The sequence below is a fragment of the Rhincodon typus genome, chromosome 13 (assembly GCF_021869965.1).
Source record: "Rhincodon typus isolate 14 chromosome 13, sRhiTyp1.1, whole genome shotgun sequence".
Lineage (NCBI taxonomy): Eukaryota > Metazoa > Chordata > Chondrichthyes > Orectolobiformes > Rhincodontidae > Rhincodon > Rhincodon typus.
The window spans coordinates 9,440,584-9,461,538 of NC_063344.1; the positions used below are offsets into that span (position 1 = coordinate 9,440,584).

The 20,955-nt window shown below is 40.5% G+C and overlaps 1 protein-coding gene across 3 annotated transcripts in view; it reads right to left on the bottom strand.

The window, feature by feature from the left end:
- The window catches only part of tmem145 (transmembrane protein 145), a 48,850-nt gene that overhangs the window by 12,971 nt on the left and 14,924 nt on the right, over nucleotides 1-20,955 (bottom strand). Inside the window, exons 6-11 of one of the 3 annotated variants that reach the window (XM_048604441.1) lie at nucleotides 18,793-18,932; nucleotides 16,018-16,119; nucleotides 11,096-11,164; nucleotides 5,838-5,918; nucleotides 5,061-5,139; nucleotides 2,071-2,164 (exon numbers count right to left, since the gene is read on the bottom strand). In XM_048604441.1, the coding sequence (XP_048460398.1) occupies nucleotides 2,071-2,164; nucleotides 5,061-5,139; nucleotides 5,838-5,918; nucleotides 11,096-11,123 (282 nt within the window). In that variant the 5' untranslated portion in view covers nucleotides 11,124-11,164; nucleotides 16,018-16,119; nucleotides 18,793-18,932. Of the gene's footprint in view, nucleotides 1-2,070; nucleotides 2,165-5,060; nucleotides 5,140-5,837; nucleotides 5,919-11,095; nucleotides 11,165-13,544; nucleotides 13,603-16,017; nucleotides 16,120-17,644; nucleotides 18,682-18,792; nucleotides 18,933-20,955 lie in introns of those variants that run through there. The other 2 variants (XR_007263528.1, XR_007263527.1) reach the window with 2 other exon arrangements.

A 20,955-nucleotide genomic window follows, 5' to 3' on the forward strand; every position in this document is an offset into this window, starting at 1 on the left:
AAGAAGAAGCCTCACTCTATAAGACTTCACACCAGCAGCTGGGAACTCAAACTTTTAGCTCAGCAGTCAGCAGAAGCCTTCTCACTAACTGAAAATCAAATTTAAAGCCTTCCGTGGTCTGACAGCCCTGACCCCATCCACTCGTGTTTCTTTTATCTAATTTTAAAATATACTCAGGGCACTCAAAGCTGTTTAATCACCGCTTCTGAAGCAGACATTCTTTCACCACTGACAACACCTTTCTGCAAGAGAAACAGCACTGGGCAAATCTCTCCGAAAGGCACAGTACCCTCACACTGCTCACTCTTCTAAGTGGTAGAGATGTCAAGTTTGGAAGGCACTGTTGAAGAAGTCTTGGTGAACTGCTGCAATGCATATTATCAATGATACATGTGGCAACCACACTGCACCTGTGTGAAGCCACTGAATATTTGAATAGAGCACCAAACAAACAGGTTGCTTTGTCTTGGATTTTATCAAGCTCAGAGTGTTGTTGAAGCTGCACACATCCAGCAAATGGACAACATTCAATCACACTTCTCACCTGTGCCCGTACACGGTGGACAAGGCTTTGGAAAAATATTCTGAGGCTTAGATGACTGACCTTCAACAACCACATCCAATTCCTTTCTGCTCAGTATAACTCTAACCAGTGGAGATGTTATATCCTCATTCTCATTGACTTTGAGTTTGAACTCCTTTATGCCACAATCATTCAAATGCTGCTTTGATGTCAAGGGAAGTCATTCTCACCTCACTTCTTGGATTCAGCTCTTTTGTCCACACTTGGACCAAGGCAGTATTATTCCTGAAGCAGAATATGCTGGTGGACTCCAATTGCAACATCAGTGAGCAGATCAGCAGGTCTGGCAGCATCCGTGAAGGAAAAAACAGGGTTAATGTTTCAGGTCCAGTGACGCTTCCTCAGAACTAGAGGGAGTCCTGAGCAAGGGTCACCGGACCTGAAACATTAACGTTAACTCTGTTTTTTTACTTCACAGAAGCTGCAAGACCTGCTGAGCTTTTCCAGCAACTTTGTTTTTGTTCCTGATTTACAGCATCCGCAGTTCTTTTGGTTTTTAGCAGTGAATAGATGCCATGCAAATGCTATTTGGGAGCACTGTTGACAGCATATTTTATCACTTTGTTGATGCTTGAATGTAGACTACTGGGGAGGACATTGGTCAGATTGGATTTGTCCTGCTTTTTGTGAGTAGGGCATAACTATGCAAATTCTCTTATTTTTGGATAGATGCTAGTGTTTTGGATATATTAGAACAACTTGGCTAGAAGCATGGTTAATTCTTTGTCACATTTCAGTGCCATAACCATGATGTTGTCAGAGCCCATAGTCTTTGCTGAATCCAGTGTCTTCAGCCATTTATTGATCTCATGTAGAGTAAACTGAATTAGCTGAAAACAGACATTGGTGATGGTTGGGAACTCAGAAGAAGTTCAAATGGTCACTCCAACCACTACAGTCAAGGACAAATGTACTTGTGGCAGGTAAACAGATAAGGATGAAGACAAATAGAATTTCTCTTGTGCAGGTACCCTCATAAACTTGCACATGCCTAGTATAGCAGATATATGTTTCAAGACTTGGCCAGTTTAGGCAGAAGCTGAGATTTGTCGGTGAAGATTGATCATTTTGATGTTTCTCTGCCACATTTGTTCTGCTCCCATAAAATTTCATGGAATCCACAGTCAATGTTAAGGACTCCCAGAACATCTCACTCCAAAATATTTCACAATAATAATTTGTTTACACAAAGTCTAAATTATGGATTAATAAAATAATATTATTTTGACAACACATAATGTAATATGGTTTTAAAATTAATTGGCTATTATATTTTGGACTAATTCCAAGACAAGGTTGAACTTTTGTATAAATATTCAAATTGAATAAGTTGTCTAATACTGGAGTTTGAATGCCTCATGCATATTATATCAGAATCATACAAACAATACACCAAAATGGTGAACAAAATAAATTTATCTGATTACATTAAACTTTGTTAAGTTTACAGAGAATAATTTCAAAACTCATATTCTTTATCAACTTACATGTTTCTCATTAATGAAGAACCAGGAGTACATAAGTGCAAAGGTGATCACCAACAGACAAACACTGACAGCACTAGAATGATGAATTCTTGACCTGGTTTCAAAAGAAAAGTCAGCTTTAAGCAAAGTTCACAGTTTTTATTTTAATGTAGTTCTGAAGTTTTTTTTAAAATTGCTGTTCTGTTGGCCAATATCTGCAGCGCCTACACCTAACACCAGTTTTGTAACAAGACTATGTGGCGCAATGAAGTACAACACTTGGGTCTCAGTCCAAATCTAAGCTGGGCAGATGGGTAAAATATCTGCAGCAGGGAGAAGGGTCCTAAGTAAATTAATTTTGACTGTTAATTCATCATTTAAAATGAGCAAACTCACAGAAAAAAAGCCTATAATATTGACTAACTGATCAATTTGTAATTAGAGGTCACTTGGGAAACGGAGATACAATAGAGGGACAATATATAACACTTTCATGAGAAAAGTGTTAAAAGATATGGTTGAATCAATTTACAGAGATCATCCTGCACTTAACAGGTATTACAAATGGCCCTCTAGAACCTTTTGTGCAGATGATGGAATAAAAAAAACGTAGTACTAGCCCAGCAAGGATAAATTAAGATAAGAGCAAAAGTTACACAAGTCTATTTCAGTAGGTGGTCTCCATTGGAATATAACATTGAAAACCTTTATTTTGCCATATTCAGCCCACGACAACATTTTTGCTCCACTTGAGCTTCCTTCCATCCTGTTTCATCTAATGCTATAGGCACAACTCTCTTCCCTTCTCCCTTATGATTATTTAGTTTTCCCTTAAATCCATCTATATCATTCATCTCAACTATTCCCTTTGGTAGTAAATTCCATATCATTATTAGAGTTTCTTTTAAATACCGTATTGATTTCTTAGGGATTATCCTTTATTTATAGCTTCTAGTTTTCCTGTTCCCTGCAAGTGGACACACTCTTTTATGGCTACTCTGTTACAAATATGAGGTTTTTGAGATGTTTAAAGATGTTTTAGTGCTGTGTTTTCAAACTTATGGTAGAATAAACGTGGTTGAAGTCTGCCTAATAGCAGGCCTGTGTGGTTTGACTGTTGGAGACTAAGAAAAAGTATTTTTTGAAACTGGGAAGAAGGTCAAAGTGTTTGCTTTAGGAGACAATGACAGCAGTCCATGTGCTAACAGCAGATAGACCACAAGTCTCCAAGCTTTCAGAATGTTGGATTTTACACAACTGTTCTTAAACAGTCCAAATAATTCCAAAGTGATAAGGGTGGGTTCTCATGGACAGCTAATCAGCATTGCTACCTGAATACAAGGAGATTCATGCTGCCATAGTGCTTTCCTTTGCAATGAAAAAGACATACAGAAAGCTACTGGGAAAATAGGTTGCAGGCTTTGCTAAGATATCACCGAATATCACAGGCAGGTTTGCTTGCTAGGGCCCAGGAAACTGAGCAGCTAGAGGCTGGAAGTCTCTACGGTTCACTATGCAGGAATACAGATAGAAGCTCCTGCTTGGATTGAAAAGGCCAAATCTGTGTGCATTTAAAACAAAACTGGCAGTCTGTCTAGCTTGCACTGGTAGGAGGATCTCCAGTAGTACTCCCATTATGAAGGATGGCTCTAGGTTCAGAAACAAGCAGGCTGAGAAACAAAAAGAAGTAAACCCTTTTCGATCACTGTTGACTGATTTTAGGACAGTCTAACAAATGTCTATGAACTGTGCTTTTCCAGTCATCCTAAAAATATAACAGGGAGTTTTTGTTCTGTGGTGTAAAGTATAAGTGACCTACAAATATAGCTTTTAGTTATTAGAGCTTTTAGCCTTTTGCTACAGTTAACGACTCAAAACAGGAAATCTTACAGCATCATTCTTTCAGTTACCAACTGGAAATTTCAATTTCTTTTAAAAGTTATCATTTTAAAAGATAATCGCATCTAACACAACTTTTCATAACATTAAACCTCAGTTAGGTCAACCTTCAGCCTTCTCTGTTCTGTTTAGAAAGTGATCCACCCAGTCATCCTTTCCTGATAAATACACCATGCAATTCTGGTAAAATCAAATGTTGCTATATTTGTTGAACATTGTAAATAAATTTGTGGCTTCTCCAATGCCTCTGTATCCTTTTTACAATATGGTAAGCATAACTGCATACAGTAACTCCAAGTGTAGTCTCATCAAGATTCAATACAATCTGAGCATAACTTCTCTACTTTTCAATTCTATCCCTTTACAAATAAACACAAGTGTTTACTTAAACAAAATAACTCATCTGCGCCTTAAGACCAGCGGGGGAGAATTTGTCCTTACAGCCCGATTACCTCCTGTTTTAGCAGTTCTCTATTCTCCGTAAGAATCTGAATCAATTTTCAGCTTTCAAATGAACTGTTTCTACCCTCTTCAATGAGTAGAATCAACCAGTCTAACTTTGCAATGAATCCTACTCAGCCCAAATTAGAAGTGTTTTAGTAGGAGCAATGCTTGTGTTCACCAGACTGTTTTATTCTCCATTGTCTTCAGAACACAGAACTAGTCTAAAATCTGACAGCTGTCCATCTGTTACCCTACTAATCTTTGAAACAACAGTTAGCTCAATAGCATTAATATATAATACTCTAAAGAGCTCTGTGGCAGATAGCCTCAAACCCAGAATACATTATTATTTAAGTGCATAATATCACAGTTATGTCTGTTTTTCTTTTAAAGAAGCAGTACAAATTTTGGAATTATTTTCTTTATACCATCTTTGTGATTTATCTAATTCAATGCGTATTATGTTATTATTTCCACTGGGATCTGTGTGTGGAGAAGCGGGTGTGGAAGATATGTGTGTAATTTAAAACTATCCACCAACAGCAAAAGATAATCCTCATACTAATAATCTAGTCACAGCCTTTAGAGTTCTATATTCTTAATATTTTAAAAAATGTTTATGAATTTGCCACATCACTTCTGCTAAAGTATGCTTGAATAATCTCCACCTTGTAATTGTAAATCCATGGCTGATCAGAAGCAGCATTGGAACAAGTAGTAAGTAGCTAATCACAAGTAGCAACCTCCCTAAAAAAAGAAATAAATTGCATTAAGCAAATATGGCTACATTAGAAACTAGCACATAATTTACAGAATTGAGCAGAAAATGCACTAAAGAAAATTGCATTGTACATTCTTAGAGTCAAAGAATCCCTACAGTATGAAAGCTATTCAGTCTATTGAGTCCACACTGCCCCTCTGAAGCACATCCCACCCAGACCCACCCCCTACCCTACCCTATCCCTATAACCTTGCATTTCCCATGGCTAATCCACCTAGCCTGCACATCCCTAGACACTATGGGCAATTTAGCATGGCCAATCTACCTAACCTACACCTGTGGGAGGAAACTGGAGCACTTGGAGGAAACCCACGCAGACACAGGGAGAATGTGCACATTATTAGCAGAGGAACTGTACGATGCTCCTCAACTGCTATTTCAACTCAGATGTTTGCCATTAGAGAAAAATCAATTTGAAACAATGGGTTGTCCTAAAAATTAGTAAACAAACACAGATTATATAATTCTGTCATGGATTTGTACACTAATTACAGTGCAATACTATTTTAATGTTAACTATTTTGTCTTGATTCGAAGGCTGTGTCAGTGAATCGTCATGAAATCCCATTGTTGTGTTTACCAAATCAGTTCTAGCTCATTGACAAAGACAGTCATATTTTTAAACAGAAATATTAAGAACTTTTCATCAATGCTGAATGCTTACCAATTATTTTCACTGATTCACATCCTACACCATTCAATGCATAAATTCCCAAGTGAATGGAAAGAAAGAAATGGCCTAGAACTGAAAAGAAATGAAAAACCAATAGTACCAAATTTTCCCTTAAAATGTATACGTATCTACCCACAACAGTCATTATCAATTCACATTAGTATCACTGGTAGCAGCAGACAAGGGAATTTTCAATGTGACTGATAACAACCCCGGTTATGTGCTCCCAATGAAAAGCAGGTCAGACTGTGAAAAACCAGCCACACAAAATTTCTCTGTTATATATTTTTCAAATTAAAAATAAATAGGCAGAAATATCCAGATTATTCACAGCCATTTTCCAACTACAATATCATGGAAAAATGTTGTTTGCATACAGCACCAAAGAACACATGGTGTTATTTGTACTGAAGGCTTCAGTAACACAAGCTAAAAAAAACCCAGTAAGAGTCTATTTGATGAGTTTTCCCACTGTTGCGAATGAGGATTTGAGGTCCCAGCACAAGGATGCAGTCACAGGTTAACTTAACTAGCTTTGCAGATTACCATAGTCTAGTGATACTTACTGTTCCATGCTCACATCCATCAGTCTGCAGCACTGTGCATGAAGCAGTACAGAAACAGCCAATTGCCACTTATCAAAGGCTATGTCTTACATTGGGATGCACAAAGGAGGTTCCACTACAGAAAGCAACGACTCCAGAGCCAAAGAAGTCCCTTGAAACTGATGTTGCTGTATTATGGTTAGTCATTTGTACTGGTACTAAACCTTCTAAGTTCCTTGCAACTGATGTTGTTGCCATCCAATCAAACCCCTTCTTCAACTATGGGGGCATCGAGTAGTACAGCAAATAGACAGTTAAGAAAAGGATCCATGATACACACGGAAATAAAATAGCAGCAAAATACACAAAACACATACAAATAGCTTACCTTGCAATCTCATTCATTCATGATGGAGGAAAAATAAAGTGTAAGTTCCGCAAAAGCCAAACAAGTGGCAGATTACTGTGCATCCTCTGAATGACTGGCACACATCATTGAAATTAATGGTGAACTTCATTGGCCATAGTGAATGTTATATTCCTCTGTGTTTTCCTTGACACAGTATTACTGGCCTCTTACTGGATTGGCAAGTAGTCTAGGTTCAATTTACTTAAATCTCAGAGCAGGTTTAACTAACAGACAGACTGATTGCAGAAGTTGTTCTGTAACTGCAAGTTCACAACCCTTCTCCAAAATGCTGCTGTTAGCACTCCTGATAGCTGCTGGACATGTGGTATAAATCCAGGTCCTTGGCACATTAACATAGTTCTTAAAGCAGTAACACTGCAGGAGACAGCAGAATTCAGAGTGCTTTAGTTCTGAAGAGTCATATTGAACTCAAAACATTAATTCTGTCTCTCTTTCCGTAGATGCCGCCAAACCTGCTGAGTTTCTGCAGCACTTTCTGTTTTTATTATGGAATATGGTTAGTTGATTTTGGAAGCTTTTGTAATTCAGGTGGCACAGCTCAATCACAGCTGATCTGATGAGCTAAACCCTCAGTACATAGTGATCTTTGCTAAAACCATACAGCTGATTACATTGTACGATGTGCTGACTTGGTCAGCACCTTCTGGAATTGTGCCTCCTGTCCCTCTGCAATCCTGAGCATTCATTCTTCTGGCTCCATGGCTACACATCCATTTATATTCTTGGGTACGTATATGCTCCAAATAATTCATTTGTGTTGCTGCTGTGATAATAGTTCAGAATTTACAATTCATTAGATTTCAAAACTGTAGCTGCAACTTTGGTCTCCTGACTGATCATTTGATCATAGACGTGGAGAATGAAAATAATTCTTCAACTGTTTGCTGAACTTGCTTGGTTTTGTACAGGGTGATGAGTTGAGAAATGAATAATTTGCAAGAGTCACAGCTCCAATTTTAAATGGGTAGGAAGTGTTAGAAATATATAGAAATCAGCATGGAGAAATGTCATTAAAATGCAGGTGCAATTTTACCACCCGATACAACCAACATACAGTATCATTAGTGTATACAAGATGCATTGCAACAGATCACCAAAGGTCATTCTATAAATATGCAGCGTCTTTCACATAGAAGTACAAAAGGAATAGGCATATGATAGCACCATTATATGCAAGTTCCAGTACAAGTCATAAACCATTCTGACTTGGAAATACCTGCCATTCCATCACAGTTGCTGGATCAAAATGCTGGGACTCCCTGTGTCAGAGTACCTGCACTGCACAGACTGAATGGGTTCAAGAATGTGTCTAATCACCCCCTTTTCAAGAACAATTAGCAATGCATAATAAAGGCAAGGACAACCATACCCCTTGAACACATAAACCAAAAGAAAATCCTTTCTTCAACTGTCCACAAACCATATGCAATTAAAATTGCCTTAGACTTATAACATTATGAAAGGCATTCTCTGTTATTCTTAGGTGAGCGACATGAAGCTTGCATGTTAGTTAACCTTAGCAGTTATTTAATGAACTTCTAGTACCTACTGCAGTCTGTCAAGATTACTACAGCCTTTAACACATCCTTGAATTGCAAACTATACCCCTCCATTAATGTTCAGTGTTTGTAGAGTGGTATGAGCTTCTCCTGTGCTGGTTGCATCCCACCTTTGTGTGCATGCTTTTCCACAAAACAGCAGAACATGTACAAACATAAAAAAGGAGGAACTGGAGTGGGAACTAAGCACGATTTTATAAGATGGGGTTCCAACAGGAGTAAGACAACCATTATTGGACGGCACATTTTAGCAAGCATGACCCGAATACCCTTAGAGTCCATCTCAGCAGAAATGCCTGGAGAGGAACCTTACAGAACCCGAGGCTTCTATCAACCTTGAGAGCAAACTACAGTACAAACAAATTCCTGTAGACAGGATAAGAGAAAGACCTACAATGAAAGATTTTTGTTTATTGAACAAGAATGAAATGTAAACAATGTAGGTGAAGTAAGGTTGATGATTACTTGAGAAAGGATGCACTGGCACTGGAGGGGGTGCACAGGAGGTTGACTATGTTGGTTCTGGAGTTGCGAGTGTTGGCTTATAAGGAGAGATTGAATAGACTGGGACTATACTCACTGGAATTTAGAAGAATGAGGGGGGAACTTATAGAGATATGTAAAATTATGAATGGAATCGATAAAATAAAAGCAAAGAGGTTGTTTCTACCGGTAGGTGAAATTAGAACTAGGGGGCATAACCTCAAAATAAGGGGGAGCAGATTTAGGACTGAGTTGAGCAGGAACTTTTTCACCCAAAGGGTTGTGAATCTGTGGAATTCCCTGCCCAGTGAAGTGGTTGAGACTTCCTCATTGAATGTTTTTAAGGCAATGATAGATAGATTTTTGAACAGCAAAGGAATTAAAGGTAATGGTGAATGCTGGGTAAATGGAGCTGAGTCCATGTAAACATCAGCCATGATCTTATTGAATGGCAGAGCAGCCTTGACAAGCCAGATGGCCTACTCCTGCTCCTACTTCTTATGTTCTTGTTTTCTTTTGATAACAAACTGATGTTGGACAGAGATCATACATAAGTGGAACAGAGCTAGGACAGAGTATTAGACAGAATTTTATTCAGCCAGTCCAAGATTAAGGTTGCTTGAATAAGTACAAAGCTAACCTACATACCAGAGTCCTCCTATGGTTTGTGTGAGGAGAATAACCACAACACAAGGGCAAGGCTTTCAACTTTGTGTGAACAGTTTACCACAGTGCAAAGGACGACAGAAATAATCAATAAGTGAGCACATTAGCAGAGTTTGAAGACATGAGTGAAATCAGACAGAAAGTGGAGTACAGTCTTCCCTGCTAATACATGAAGCACCAAGGGAAAGGAAAAGATTGAATTTGACACCTGTGGTAAATTCTTTTGTTGCTTAGTGCATAGCAGTCAGATCTTGGAAAGAATACATGTCACTTCATTTGTTTTACCACACTCATTCACCAAGCTGTTTGGTGACTGCCAATGATCCAGGAGGCAGACAGATAATTTCAGCTCAAATATTTGCTTAATCTTGCAACTTTGATCCTGCATCTTCACAGCCATGTCCAAACCAGTGTAAGGCATGCTGGAACTCTTCTTGATCATAGAATCCCTAGAGTGTGGAAACAGGCCCTTCGGCCCAACAAGTCCACACCGACCCTCAAAGCACCCACCCAAACCCATCCCTCTATAAACCACCTAATCTACACATCCCTGAACACTACAGGCAATTTAGCATGGCCAATCCACCTAGTCTGCACATCTTTGGACTGTGGGAGGAAACCTACGCAGACACGGGGAGAATGTGCAAACTCCACACAGCCAGTGGCCCGAGGGTGGAATTGAACCCAGGTTCCTGGCACTGTGAGGCAGCAGTGCTAATCACTGTGCCACCATGCCGTCCCTTGCTCCCAGGATTTTCCTATAGCTCTGCGATTTTGCTTTACTATTTTTTGCTGCAAAGGAAAACTTCTCTTTAAATTTATATAAGCCCTTGAGAACCTATGAGAAGTACATTTCTTGCTGAAGAACCAATATGGTTCCCATGATCTCCATAAATGGCAGCCTTCAACTTGTAGGAGAGTTGTCTATGTCTTGGTGGTCAACTGTGCTCAACATTGCCTGATGTGGCTCAGGGGCTCCACTATGGCCAGGCATGTTCGGTCATATTTGCTGCATTCGAAGACAACCAGCTGCAAAGGGACAGGGTTTTCTCTCCTTTGTTTTCTTTGAACTGGCTGAGCTTTCCATTTCCTCTCCCTACCTGCCAAAGCTGCTCAATGTGATCTCTTCTTCCTATGACATCATGATGGGGAACAAATCAAAATACCACCATAGAGTCAAACATGGCTGTGTTCTGGCATTGGCACTCTGTGCTGTCTTGTCACATGAGTTCATTCATTGAGGGTGTCTAGTTACACGTCAAAGCGGCATTCAGATTAAGCTAGAAATCTAGACACCCACATCCCATGAGTGATTAAAAAATAGATATGGATCAGTTGGCACTTAATACTTTTACCAGTATTATATCACATTCTAAACATGTATAAAATTTCATTAAAAGTTGTGAAGGGAGAAAAGTTAGACTCCTTTTATTATGGGAAAAGGATTAAATGTCACTGGCAAACAAACTCAGTAAATAGGTATCTTAATAGTTATTAAAATATCATATCATTGATCTCATATTTACAGCAATAAACCTATACTGACACAACATATTACTATCTCACCTTCTGATCCTACAGAGGCCATTAACATCTGAAAACTTGAATGCAGCAGGCGTCGTTTCTTCAAATGACCTATACATTAAAAATGAAGCTGAAAGCTTAAAAAAATTATATTACTACCATAAGGCTACATGAGGTACCTCTGCCTTTAACAGCACATGACTTACGAGCAAAACAAATGCAAACTCCAAGTGTAATTAAGAACAACAATACTGAAAGTATGTGCACTTCAAGTATGCCTAGAAAAGAAAGGGAAACAATTTAGTTTAATCTGATCATTTCTTAACAAACTTAACAGCTACCTAGACTACACCTCCTCTCACCCACCTTCCTGCAAGAATGCGATCCCCTACTCCCAATTCCTCTGTCTCCGCCGCTCCCAAGATGAGACGTTCCACTCCCAAACATCCCAGATGTCCTCTTATTTCAATAACCGCAACTTCCACCCTCCGGTGGTCAAAAATGCTCTCGACCGCATCTCTTGCGTTTCCCGCACCTCTGCCCTCACATTCCCTCCTTCCAACAAAAACAAAGACAGAATCCCCCTGGTCCTCACATATCACCCCACCAACCTCCACATCCATAGCATCATTCTCCGCCACTTCCGCCACCTGCAATCTGACCCCACAACCAAAGGTATATTTCCCTACCTCACCCCTATCTGCCTTCCGTAGGGACCGCTCTCTCCGCGACTCCCTCGTCTGCTCCACACGATCCCCACCAACCCTGGCACCTCTTCCTGCAACCGCAGGAAGTGCTACACCTGCCCCTACATCTCCTCTCCTCACCTCCATCCAAGGCTCCAAACAAACCTTTCACATCAGACAGAGGTTCATCTGCACATCCGCCAATGTGGTCTATTGCATCCACTGCTCCCGACGTGGCCTCCTCTACATTGGTGAGACCAAGCGGAGACTCGGAGACCGCTTTGTAGAGCACCTGCACTCTGTTTGTGACAAACAACACCACCTTCTGGTCGCGAACCATTTCAACTCCACCCTCCCACTCCCTGGGTGACATGTCCATCCTGGGCCTCCTCCAGTGTCACAATGACGCCACCCGGAAACTGGAGGAGCAGCACCTCATATTCCGCCTCGGGAGTCTACATCCCAATGGTCTAAATGTGGACTTACCAGTTTCAAAATCTCCCCACCCCTGGCCACATCCCACGTCCAACTCTCCCTCTCATCCCCGCCTCCCTGACCTGACACAACCTGTCCATCTTCTCTCCCACCTATCCGGTCTTTCCATCTCACTGACCAATGCCCACCACTGCCTACCTGCACTCACCTATCACCATCTCACCTGCCTTCCCCAGCCCCACCCCTCCTCTCTCTATTTATTTCCCAGCTCCCTTCCCCCTCCCCCATTTCTGAAGGGTCCCAACCCGAAACGTCAGCTTTTCTGTTCCTCTGATGCTGCCTGGCCTGCTGTGTTCCTCCAGCCCTACACTGTGTTATCTCTGACTCCAGCATCCGCAGTTCTTATTATCTCCGAACATCCTTACCGATCTCATTGGCAGAAAAATGTCTTCTCCACAAATTTTTCCCATTAGACATAGTAATTCTATATTCCATAGTTATTCCTCCACCCTAATTAAAATACATCACATAACAAAAAAAAACAGTAAACAGGATGGCTCAAGGTTGTATTTGAACGGTATTTGTAACATTCAAGTGTAATGTGCAATCTTGACAATACATTTGTTTAACATTGATATGGACATTGTAAAAATAATAACCCATCTACAACTTTTCAACTTTCTTCAGGAAAGAGATAGGAATTATACTAATTTACTGACATGTATAAATGCAAGATAAAACAGTGACTTAAAACACTACATGCTGCTTCACATACAGTTTTGATGTACAAGAGATCATGAAGGCAGATTCAACTTCAGTTTTCCACAAGTTAGATCTCCTAAAAGCAATGTTTTTGTGTTAATGGAAGAAATATTGACCAGACTTTGGAATTAATACTTTGGGGTCTTCAACGTAATTCTGAATGTAGGCTGTCCATTGTGTAATGCTTTTTACAAAGTTCAGCAGTTTCACTGATCCAGCACCTTAATGGTGCATTGGAATACTATCCTAGATACATGCTCAAACTGGAGTGCAACTTGAACCCCTTAATTTTTGACTTAAGAGGTGGGATTGTTACCTACTGAGCCAAACTGAGAATCGAAGAACAAAAAAAGTATCAATATTGATTTTTAATAACATTAAATTGCAATCAAATTTGTAAAACGTTCTTTAAAAAAAGCAACAAACATCATTGCTGGAAAAGAAAACTTAGACATCAGTTCTCGTACTTGTAAATTTTGATTTGACCTTATTCACTTACACTTCTGATATTACCACAATTTACAATGTAAAGCATTCTTTCCACATTACACTGGAATGTATATCAGTTAAGCAACCTGAGTCCTTTGTTCTCAAAATTGGCTATTGCAGCGATTCTCAAAATGTAGTTTGTGGACCCCTTGTGTTCTGCATAGCTTTTTAGAGGACCTGCAAAATAATGTGAATACTGATGGCTGTGACGACACAGGTCAGGCACATATCAAGCAGCATGCCAGCAATATTTTAGTGCAGGTAGGTGGAAGAAAAGAAAATCCCAAGATATTCACCAGCTGCATCCTGAGTGAGTATTGCAGATGATGGAAGGTTACACCTGAAACAGTGACCTTTCCTCAAAACAGTTCTGAGGAAGGGTCACCAGACCCAAAACGTTAACGCTGATTTTTTCTTCACAGATGCTGCCAGACCTGCTGAGCTTTTCCAGCAACTTCTGTTTTTGTGTGTGCATTTGAAAAGGGGCCTTTTCAGTGAAAAGAATTGAAAAGGACCATGGCAGGAAATAAGCTCATTGGTTTGGAATTGGAGTCTTTTTCATCTTAATGCATTCCTCTGATTTGGAATTTGAAGAGGAAACAAAGCATGTCCAGCTGGGAAGGTTTTAAAAAAGCTGAATTGCAGAACTTGCAGGAGCATGAAACAAAATGTTTGGTGCATTGAGTTACACTGAATAAGCCTTTCTTAATAGCCTGATGTCCACTGATCCACCTGTATTGGATAGCATGTTGGGCAACACTCCAAGATGGCGGCAGAGTAGGACGTTCCAGTCGGAGCTCCTGTGCTTGCCAGTCCCTTTCCCTTTTTATCACCTCCTCAAAGCTTTTCTCATCATCCCCCCTGCCCTACCTGGACAGTGGAGTCAAGGAGCAGAGGAAGCAGGCCGAGTCCCACAGCGGAACCATGGACGGGCCGAGTCCCGCAGCAAAACCGAGCACGGGCCGAGTCCCGCAGCGGAGTGGAGAGAGCACAGACCAAGTCCCGCAGCGGAGCGGAGTGAGCACAGGCCGAGTGCCGGAGCGGAGCGAGCACGGGCCGAGTCCCGCAGCGGAGCGGAGCAAGCACGGGCCGAGTCCCACAGCGGAGCTAATGGGCGATTCCCAGAGCAGCAGCGGAGCGAGTGAGGCCGGCATGGGGATGGAGTCCTGGATGGAGGCGTGGCCTCACGCTTTGGGGCCTACAGGCACGGACTGGAACTTATATCCTTATGGTCACTTATTATCATTCTGGACGTTTTCACTGTTTCATGCTAATCATTATTCTTTTTTACTCTGTTACAACACTTTTTTTTTACGCTGTAAGATTTGTACCTAGGTATTTGTACCTATGATGGTATCATTAAAGGCAGCAATTGTAAAAACTTTCCATTGTACTCCTGTACATCTGCACTGGGGTACAGGTGACAATAAAGGATATTCTATTCTATTCTATTCATATTTGTTACAGGACAAGGTTCAAAAGAAATTTTATGCCTTATTCACAATACTGGAATTGATATGCACAGAAAATCATTTATTCTCCTTTCTGAGTATATTTGGAGTTCAATTTGCAAGGACTCGTTCACCAAGACCAGAACTCAGTCACCCTTTAGCACCCAGTTACCCTTTAGCACCCAGTTGATGTTCTCTGTTGGTTGTTAAATGAGGGAATGATAAGGAATACAGTGAATTATTGAAATTCATTCAACATCACTATTGAAAATTTGCATTGAAGGAATGTTGTACATTACTAGCACAGATTACCTGAACAGAATGAGCTCTTATGGTGCTGGTTATTCTACATAATTCTAAACAAGAAAAGTTCTTTCCTCCATTGTGTTGGAATTGTGTTGATTTAAATGGTCACCTTGACTTTTCATGTTTCTTCAATGCAAACAAGCTTGTTGGTTCTATGTGTGCATGCACTGTTCTGCTTCTAACTTGGCTATTTTAACTTGCACTAAGGCTACCCAATAATTGCTCCAAGCAAAGCAATGTTGTCCTTTTTCAATTTACATTGTCTATGGTTTATATTGTTCTTTTCAGTTCTTAAAACAGAAATGGGGATTACGAAATGGTTGTCTTCTGAGAAAATATAGAAGTCATTTCCTTTCAAATATAGCCACTGCTTGCAGCAGTACTGTTTTCATTTGAACCAACTGACTTGAAAATTTTCACAGCTTATATCTGCACCAACAGTTTGGATTTTTTTTTTTAATCAGAATCTGCAATACTCTGCATAAACTAAAACAAAAACTTGGAAACAAGAATAGAGTAAGCATTAGACTTATTGCCAAACAAAAACAGAGGAAAAAAGGTCTATCAGTCCACATCTGCTCAACCATTCCCCAATTTCCTCCAACATTTTTACCTCCAATTCCCTGTCAACAAAATTGACAAATTACTCTGAACATTTTGCAGTGCTGTTATGCAGGTTTCAAAGTGTGTCTCTCTTCCATCATATCTATTAAGATGACATTTTAACATTATGAGATTACATAAAATTTGTTAAAATACCTAAATTATTAATGTTTTTATATGACAGTTATCACCTTATTCATGTTTATTAAGTAGTGTTGAAAATTATTCATACCTTACAATTACTGACAGCAAGAAACCACCATCTTTCCCTAGCTGAATGAACATTGAGTCTTCTTTGACAGTCTGTGTAATTTATTCCATTTGTTTCAACCACCTGTACAAGTGGAAAAATATAGCAAGCTGTAAATTCTGCATTTAAACTGTTGGCTGAATATATCAAGATATCCTGGGAGGGGCAGTAAATGAGTTTGACTGTCCATTTAATGCTAAACCACAAATTACAATTTGTGATGTTGCATGAGCACATGGTGCTCTGTGCACCAAGTGTGATGGTGTGTAACTTCAGGGGCAATTAACTCTTCTCCATCACTAGCAAGAACATTCATTGGATCAAACACTGATGAGTACTTAAATGGAACTCAGTGCATCAACCCACTCACTTATTTGGCCTTCCTGCTACCTTCCGCATCACCTGCAGGGAGGAGAAAATTCTGCCCATAGTTCCAAATGTGCATGGTGAAAGGTGTCTATATCATTTTCAGGCTTTTTATTTCAAAATAATAACATATGGGTGTTGGTTGCATTTGCAAATGGCTATCCAAGAAAAGTTTCACAGTCATTCATAAACAATGACCTAATGCAGTATGCATCAGAAAACGGGTGACTGCAAACCCACTGAGGGCTAATGGAACATTATTTATATTGTAGTGGTTTACCACAGGTAGAGTAAACAACTGAAAGCCATTTAGCTTGATCTTGGGTCAGAATAATGAAGGATTGATTTGAGTTTAGGGCCCTAAGTGATTGAAAGATTTTACAGCAGTTCAGAGAGGAACCAGTAGGTCAGAAGCAAGTATAGCTTTTCACTTAGAAAGGACTTTATTTTAAGAAAACTCAGTAAGTCAGGGAAAACAGAGTTACTCCAGTAGAAAATGAGATAACACAGTGTGGAACTGGAGGAGCACAGCAGGCCAGGCAGCATCAGAGGAGCAGGAAAGTTGACGTTTCGAGTCGGGACCCTTCTTCAGAAATGGGGGAGGGGGAAAGGAGCTCTGAAGTAAATAGAGAGAGGAGTGGGGCTGGGGAAGGTAGGCAGGATGGTGATAGGTGAGTGCAGGTAGGGAGTGGTGGGGATTGGTCAGTGAGGTGGGAGGAGCAAATAGGTGGGGGAGAAGATGGACAGGTTATGTCAGGTCAAGGAGGTGGGGATGAGGGAGACGGTTGGTCATGGGATGAGGCCGGGGTGGGGAGGTTTTGAAACTGGTGACCGTCGCGTTGCCTTAAAAAATGTCTATCAAGCCAGATTTCGTTCTGAAGTCTGACTTGTCCAGCACTACCAACAGCTGGGATCATAGCAAATGCTAACTGAAAATGACAAAGTATGCAAATTTAATTTCATATATCAAAGATTCCTAAATTTTACTTATTGCATATCCCTTTCCAGAGCTACCTGGTGACAAGGTACACCTATCAGCAGGATCAATAGCTTAACTTTTAAATGTCCCCACATACAAATTATACTGCATATGTGCAACTTAAATATTGCTTGAATAGAATTAGTTACATTTCATGTGACAGATGAAGTACTTTGTTTAAGCAAATGCACGCAAAATATTAGCTGTAAATTCTATATTTAAACTGTTAGCTGAGTATATCAAGATATTTTGGGGGGGCAGTAAATGTATGAGTCATAAATTATTTTCCACACAAAGATGATGATAATACTGATTTAATTCCAATAAGTAATCAAAATCCAGTCACACAGTAAAGTTATAGCAAACAGCAGCAACATCTTGACAGCCTTCTACGACAACTGGGAACTCAAGTCACAGTTGGATCCAAGACTCAGCCAACTTCTTATTCTTCCATGATGCAGGGAAACTGGACATTGACAATTCCCAACATGCAAAGTGAATCCTGGTGGCTTCAAGTCGTCCTTTGTTCCTCTGCACCTCCATCTTGGCTTGCAGTTCCTAACATGTCAACGCATAGTCTAAGGGCAGTGAAAACCTATAACAACCCCTTCTCCCAAGAGGTTGGCATCAGCCTCACTACGTCATCATAGCATATCTCCAACTCACTCAGAATACAGTTCGCCACTTCAGTGCTGCATTTGGAATGCACTGACACCTTGGATTGCAATGTTGCTGCTCGACCACTTTGTGTTGAGGGTCAGATATCTCAGTGCTCTTAGTTTGTTCTCTCAGCGCTGACTCACTTGAGCCTATTTGGATGCTCACAGCATCCCTGCCATGCATTATCTTGCCTTGTCTCTTTTATGCTTTGTTGCCTCATTTACGGTTATCATACATCTTTCTTGCTTTGCCTTGTAGCGCAGACAATTATTCAGGCAGCTTGACATGGTCGTCAGGAGTGATCAGTCAAGGGGTTGGAAATAGTTCTGATTGGCACCATGCTACGTCAATGTCACACCTACAGTCTGTGCCAGCAGCTTACACTGCAAACACACTTCATGTGCATCAATCAAATGGCCATGTCTCAAATTCTAAGGGGACTAAGTCTATGGGCTTGTCTACAATTGAAGATATGGGCAAGGACATTATCTAATCTCATTTCTCATTTCTAGTACACTAAGCAGGAGGGTGCAGGAGACGGCCTTGCTTGTGCTTCTTTGACCGGAGCTGCAGCTTCTTCCTCAGAGGTGGAGGAGGAGATGATACGCTGAGAGGCTGGTCTCTTCAGGGTGCCATTGGTGCTTGCAGTAGACAAGAGAGAGAATGAATTGTGAAATAGGAGCAAATATTTGAACATATTGAGAATATATTTACAGAAGGTGACCAGCACAGCACTTGACAATGAACCTTACTCAGTTGCCAGAACGTGGATATTTCAGCATCAGTACTGGCTGTTCATGGTCCTATCCCACTAAGGCAAGGATTCTCTCCGCATAGGGTCAGTAAGCAGTTTGATTCAGGCACTCCACTACCCACCAAGGCTCTCTCTCTCCTGGAAAAGACAAACGGAATCATTAAGAGCAAGATGAAAGTGGCTGACAGCTGTTAGTGTTGGTACAGGTGGGGGAAAAGTAGTTAGGTATCCCAAGTGAGTGAGTAGGCAGCACAGAGGGCATGCAGGGTGAGCAGTCTGGAGGATGTTGGGGTGAGTGAAAGAGAGTGGAGGGAAGATAATGCAGTGTAAAGACTGTATCTTTCTACATTATTTTTGATGATGGACTGAATTGGGAAAGAACTGTTTTATAACAAAAGGACTAAGGAAGGAACTGCTGTATATTTAAAAAGCAAGTTACAGAAAATCATCGTCACTTGTATTGACACTGGTGTTTTGCAAGAAGTGGGGAAAGGTGTAAATAGACGACACGGCATACGGGAGGTGTACAAAGTGAGATTTAGCCATCCACAGGTTGCTGATTGGTTTGTGTAATTTTGACCACTTGTGGGTGCCAAAGATCATCAGCCTGATGGCAACTCACTGTTTGAGTAGCTAGATAGAACAAAGAAGAGTACAGCACAGGAACAGACCCTTCAGCCCACCAAGATTGTGCCAACACTTGATGTCTTGCTAAACTAAAAACCTTTTGCCTCTATGCAGTGATCATCCCTCTATTCCCTACTGATTCACGTATCTGTCAAGATGCTTCTTAAACAATAGATTGTGGATGTGAACAGTACAGTAAGAAGCCCTCAGATTTTTGGTGGTGAGTCTGTCTCTCTCTCTTGGTGGTAAAATACGTGGAGCGAACAAAACTAGTTGTTTTTTCCTGCAAGTAGCTGTAGGCTGTTGTTTTTAACCAGTAAATTTGGATGCTTTACAACCTATGAACCTGTCACTCGTTGGTTCCTGTGAAGAAGTGAAAGAACCCAAAAAGAAAGATCAGAGAACTGAACAAGTTGGGAACCAAATGGAGCATCCCACTGATTCTTAAGGACTGCTACCATTGAACTATTTCCTCAGCACTCTCTTTTTCCCCTCCATCCATAACACCAATGTATTTTTGGTGTTTTATATATATATATTTTTTTTAGAAGGGGTTAGAATTTTAACTCATATCAACATATAACAACAGTTTGTAGTTTTTCAACTGTGTTTAAAATCTATCTATATGTAAGAAAATTCAGATCTGAAATTGTAGTAATTGTTATGTACAGAAACCTGGTCAGTGTTTTCTGTTAACCTGTGTCTATCAGACAGGTAAACTGGAGACTTTGTGTACTTTGAACAAATGTTTCAATTTTGCAGTGACTCTGGGAGTAGCAGGCCTTGAATTCCAGTATGCTAAGCCAATGAGGCATACACATGCAACAGTGAGAGTGGTTGACCATAAGATTTGGTGGAAGGTGGCTGCTGTATAAGTGTTAGAGTAAGTGTGAGGTAGCAGAGGGAAGATGGGGGCACTGTTGCTTGCGGAATGCAACTTTCTTCCTGCACTGCTGGGCATTCCTCCTAACTGTGGATATTGCATTCATCCAGGTGTCAATCTCAGAGCAGGTTAGCGGGATCTGATATAGCTGTCTCCTCTGATGATTCTGGGAAAAGGGGAAAGTCCACCACCCCATCCATCAGAGCTCCAGGCCCCTATTAACAACTTGCCTTTGTCAGCCACCTTTGGGGAAATTCTTCCAATACTGCAACTGTAAAGGGAAGTTCTGGTTGGCAGCAATTGGCCTGTGCATACCTGGGTACACTTCTTCTGCATTCCCTCGACAGACAAGACCAAAGCTGTACACTATATTCCAGATGTGGTTTCACCAAAGCCCTCTGTAATTGCAACAATTCACCCCTGCTGCTGTCCTTTTATTATACAACTATGAATACCAGCAGAACATTGGCCTTCTTTACCACCTGCTGCACCTGCATGCTTACTCTCAGCAACTGGAACTGTAGCCTGTGAGAAATGTAGACAAACTCTTTCTTAATTACAACGCTCTTAGCTTGCTTCCAGTGCTTTATGAGCTATGATACAGCTTCAATTATTTTTCTCTTTTAAATTAAAGTTCAAAAACTTTACTCT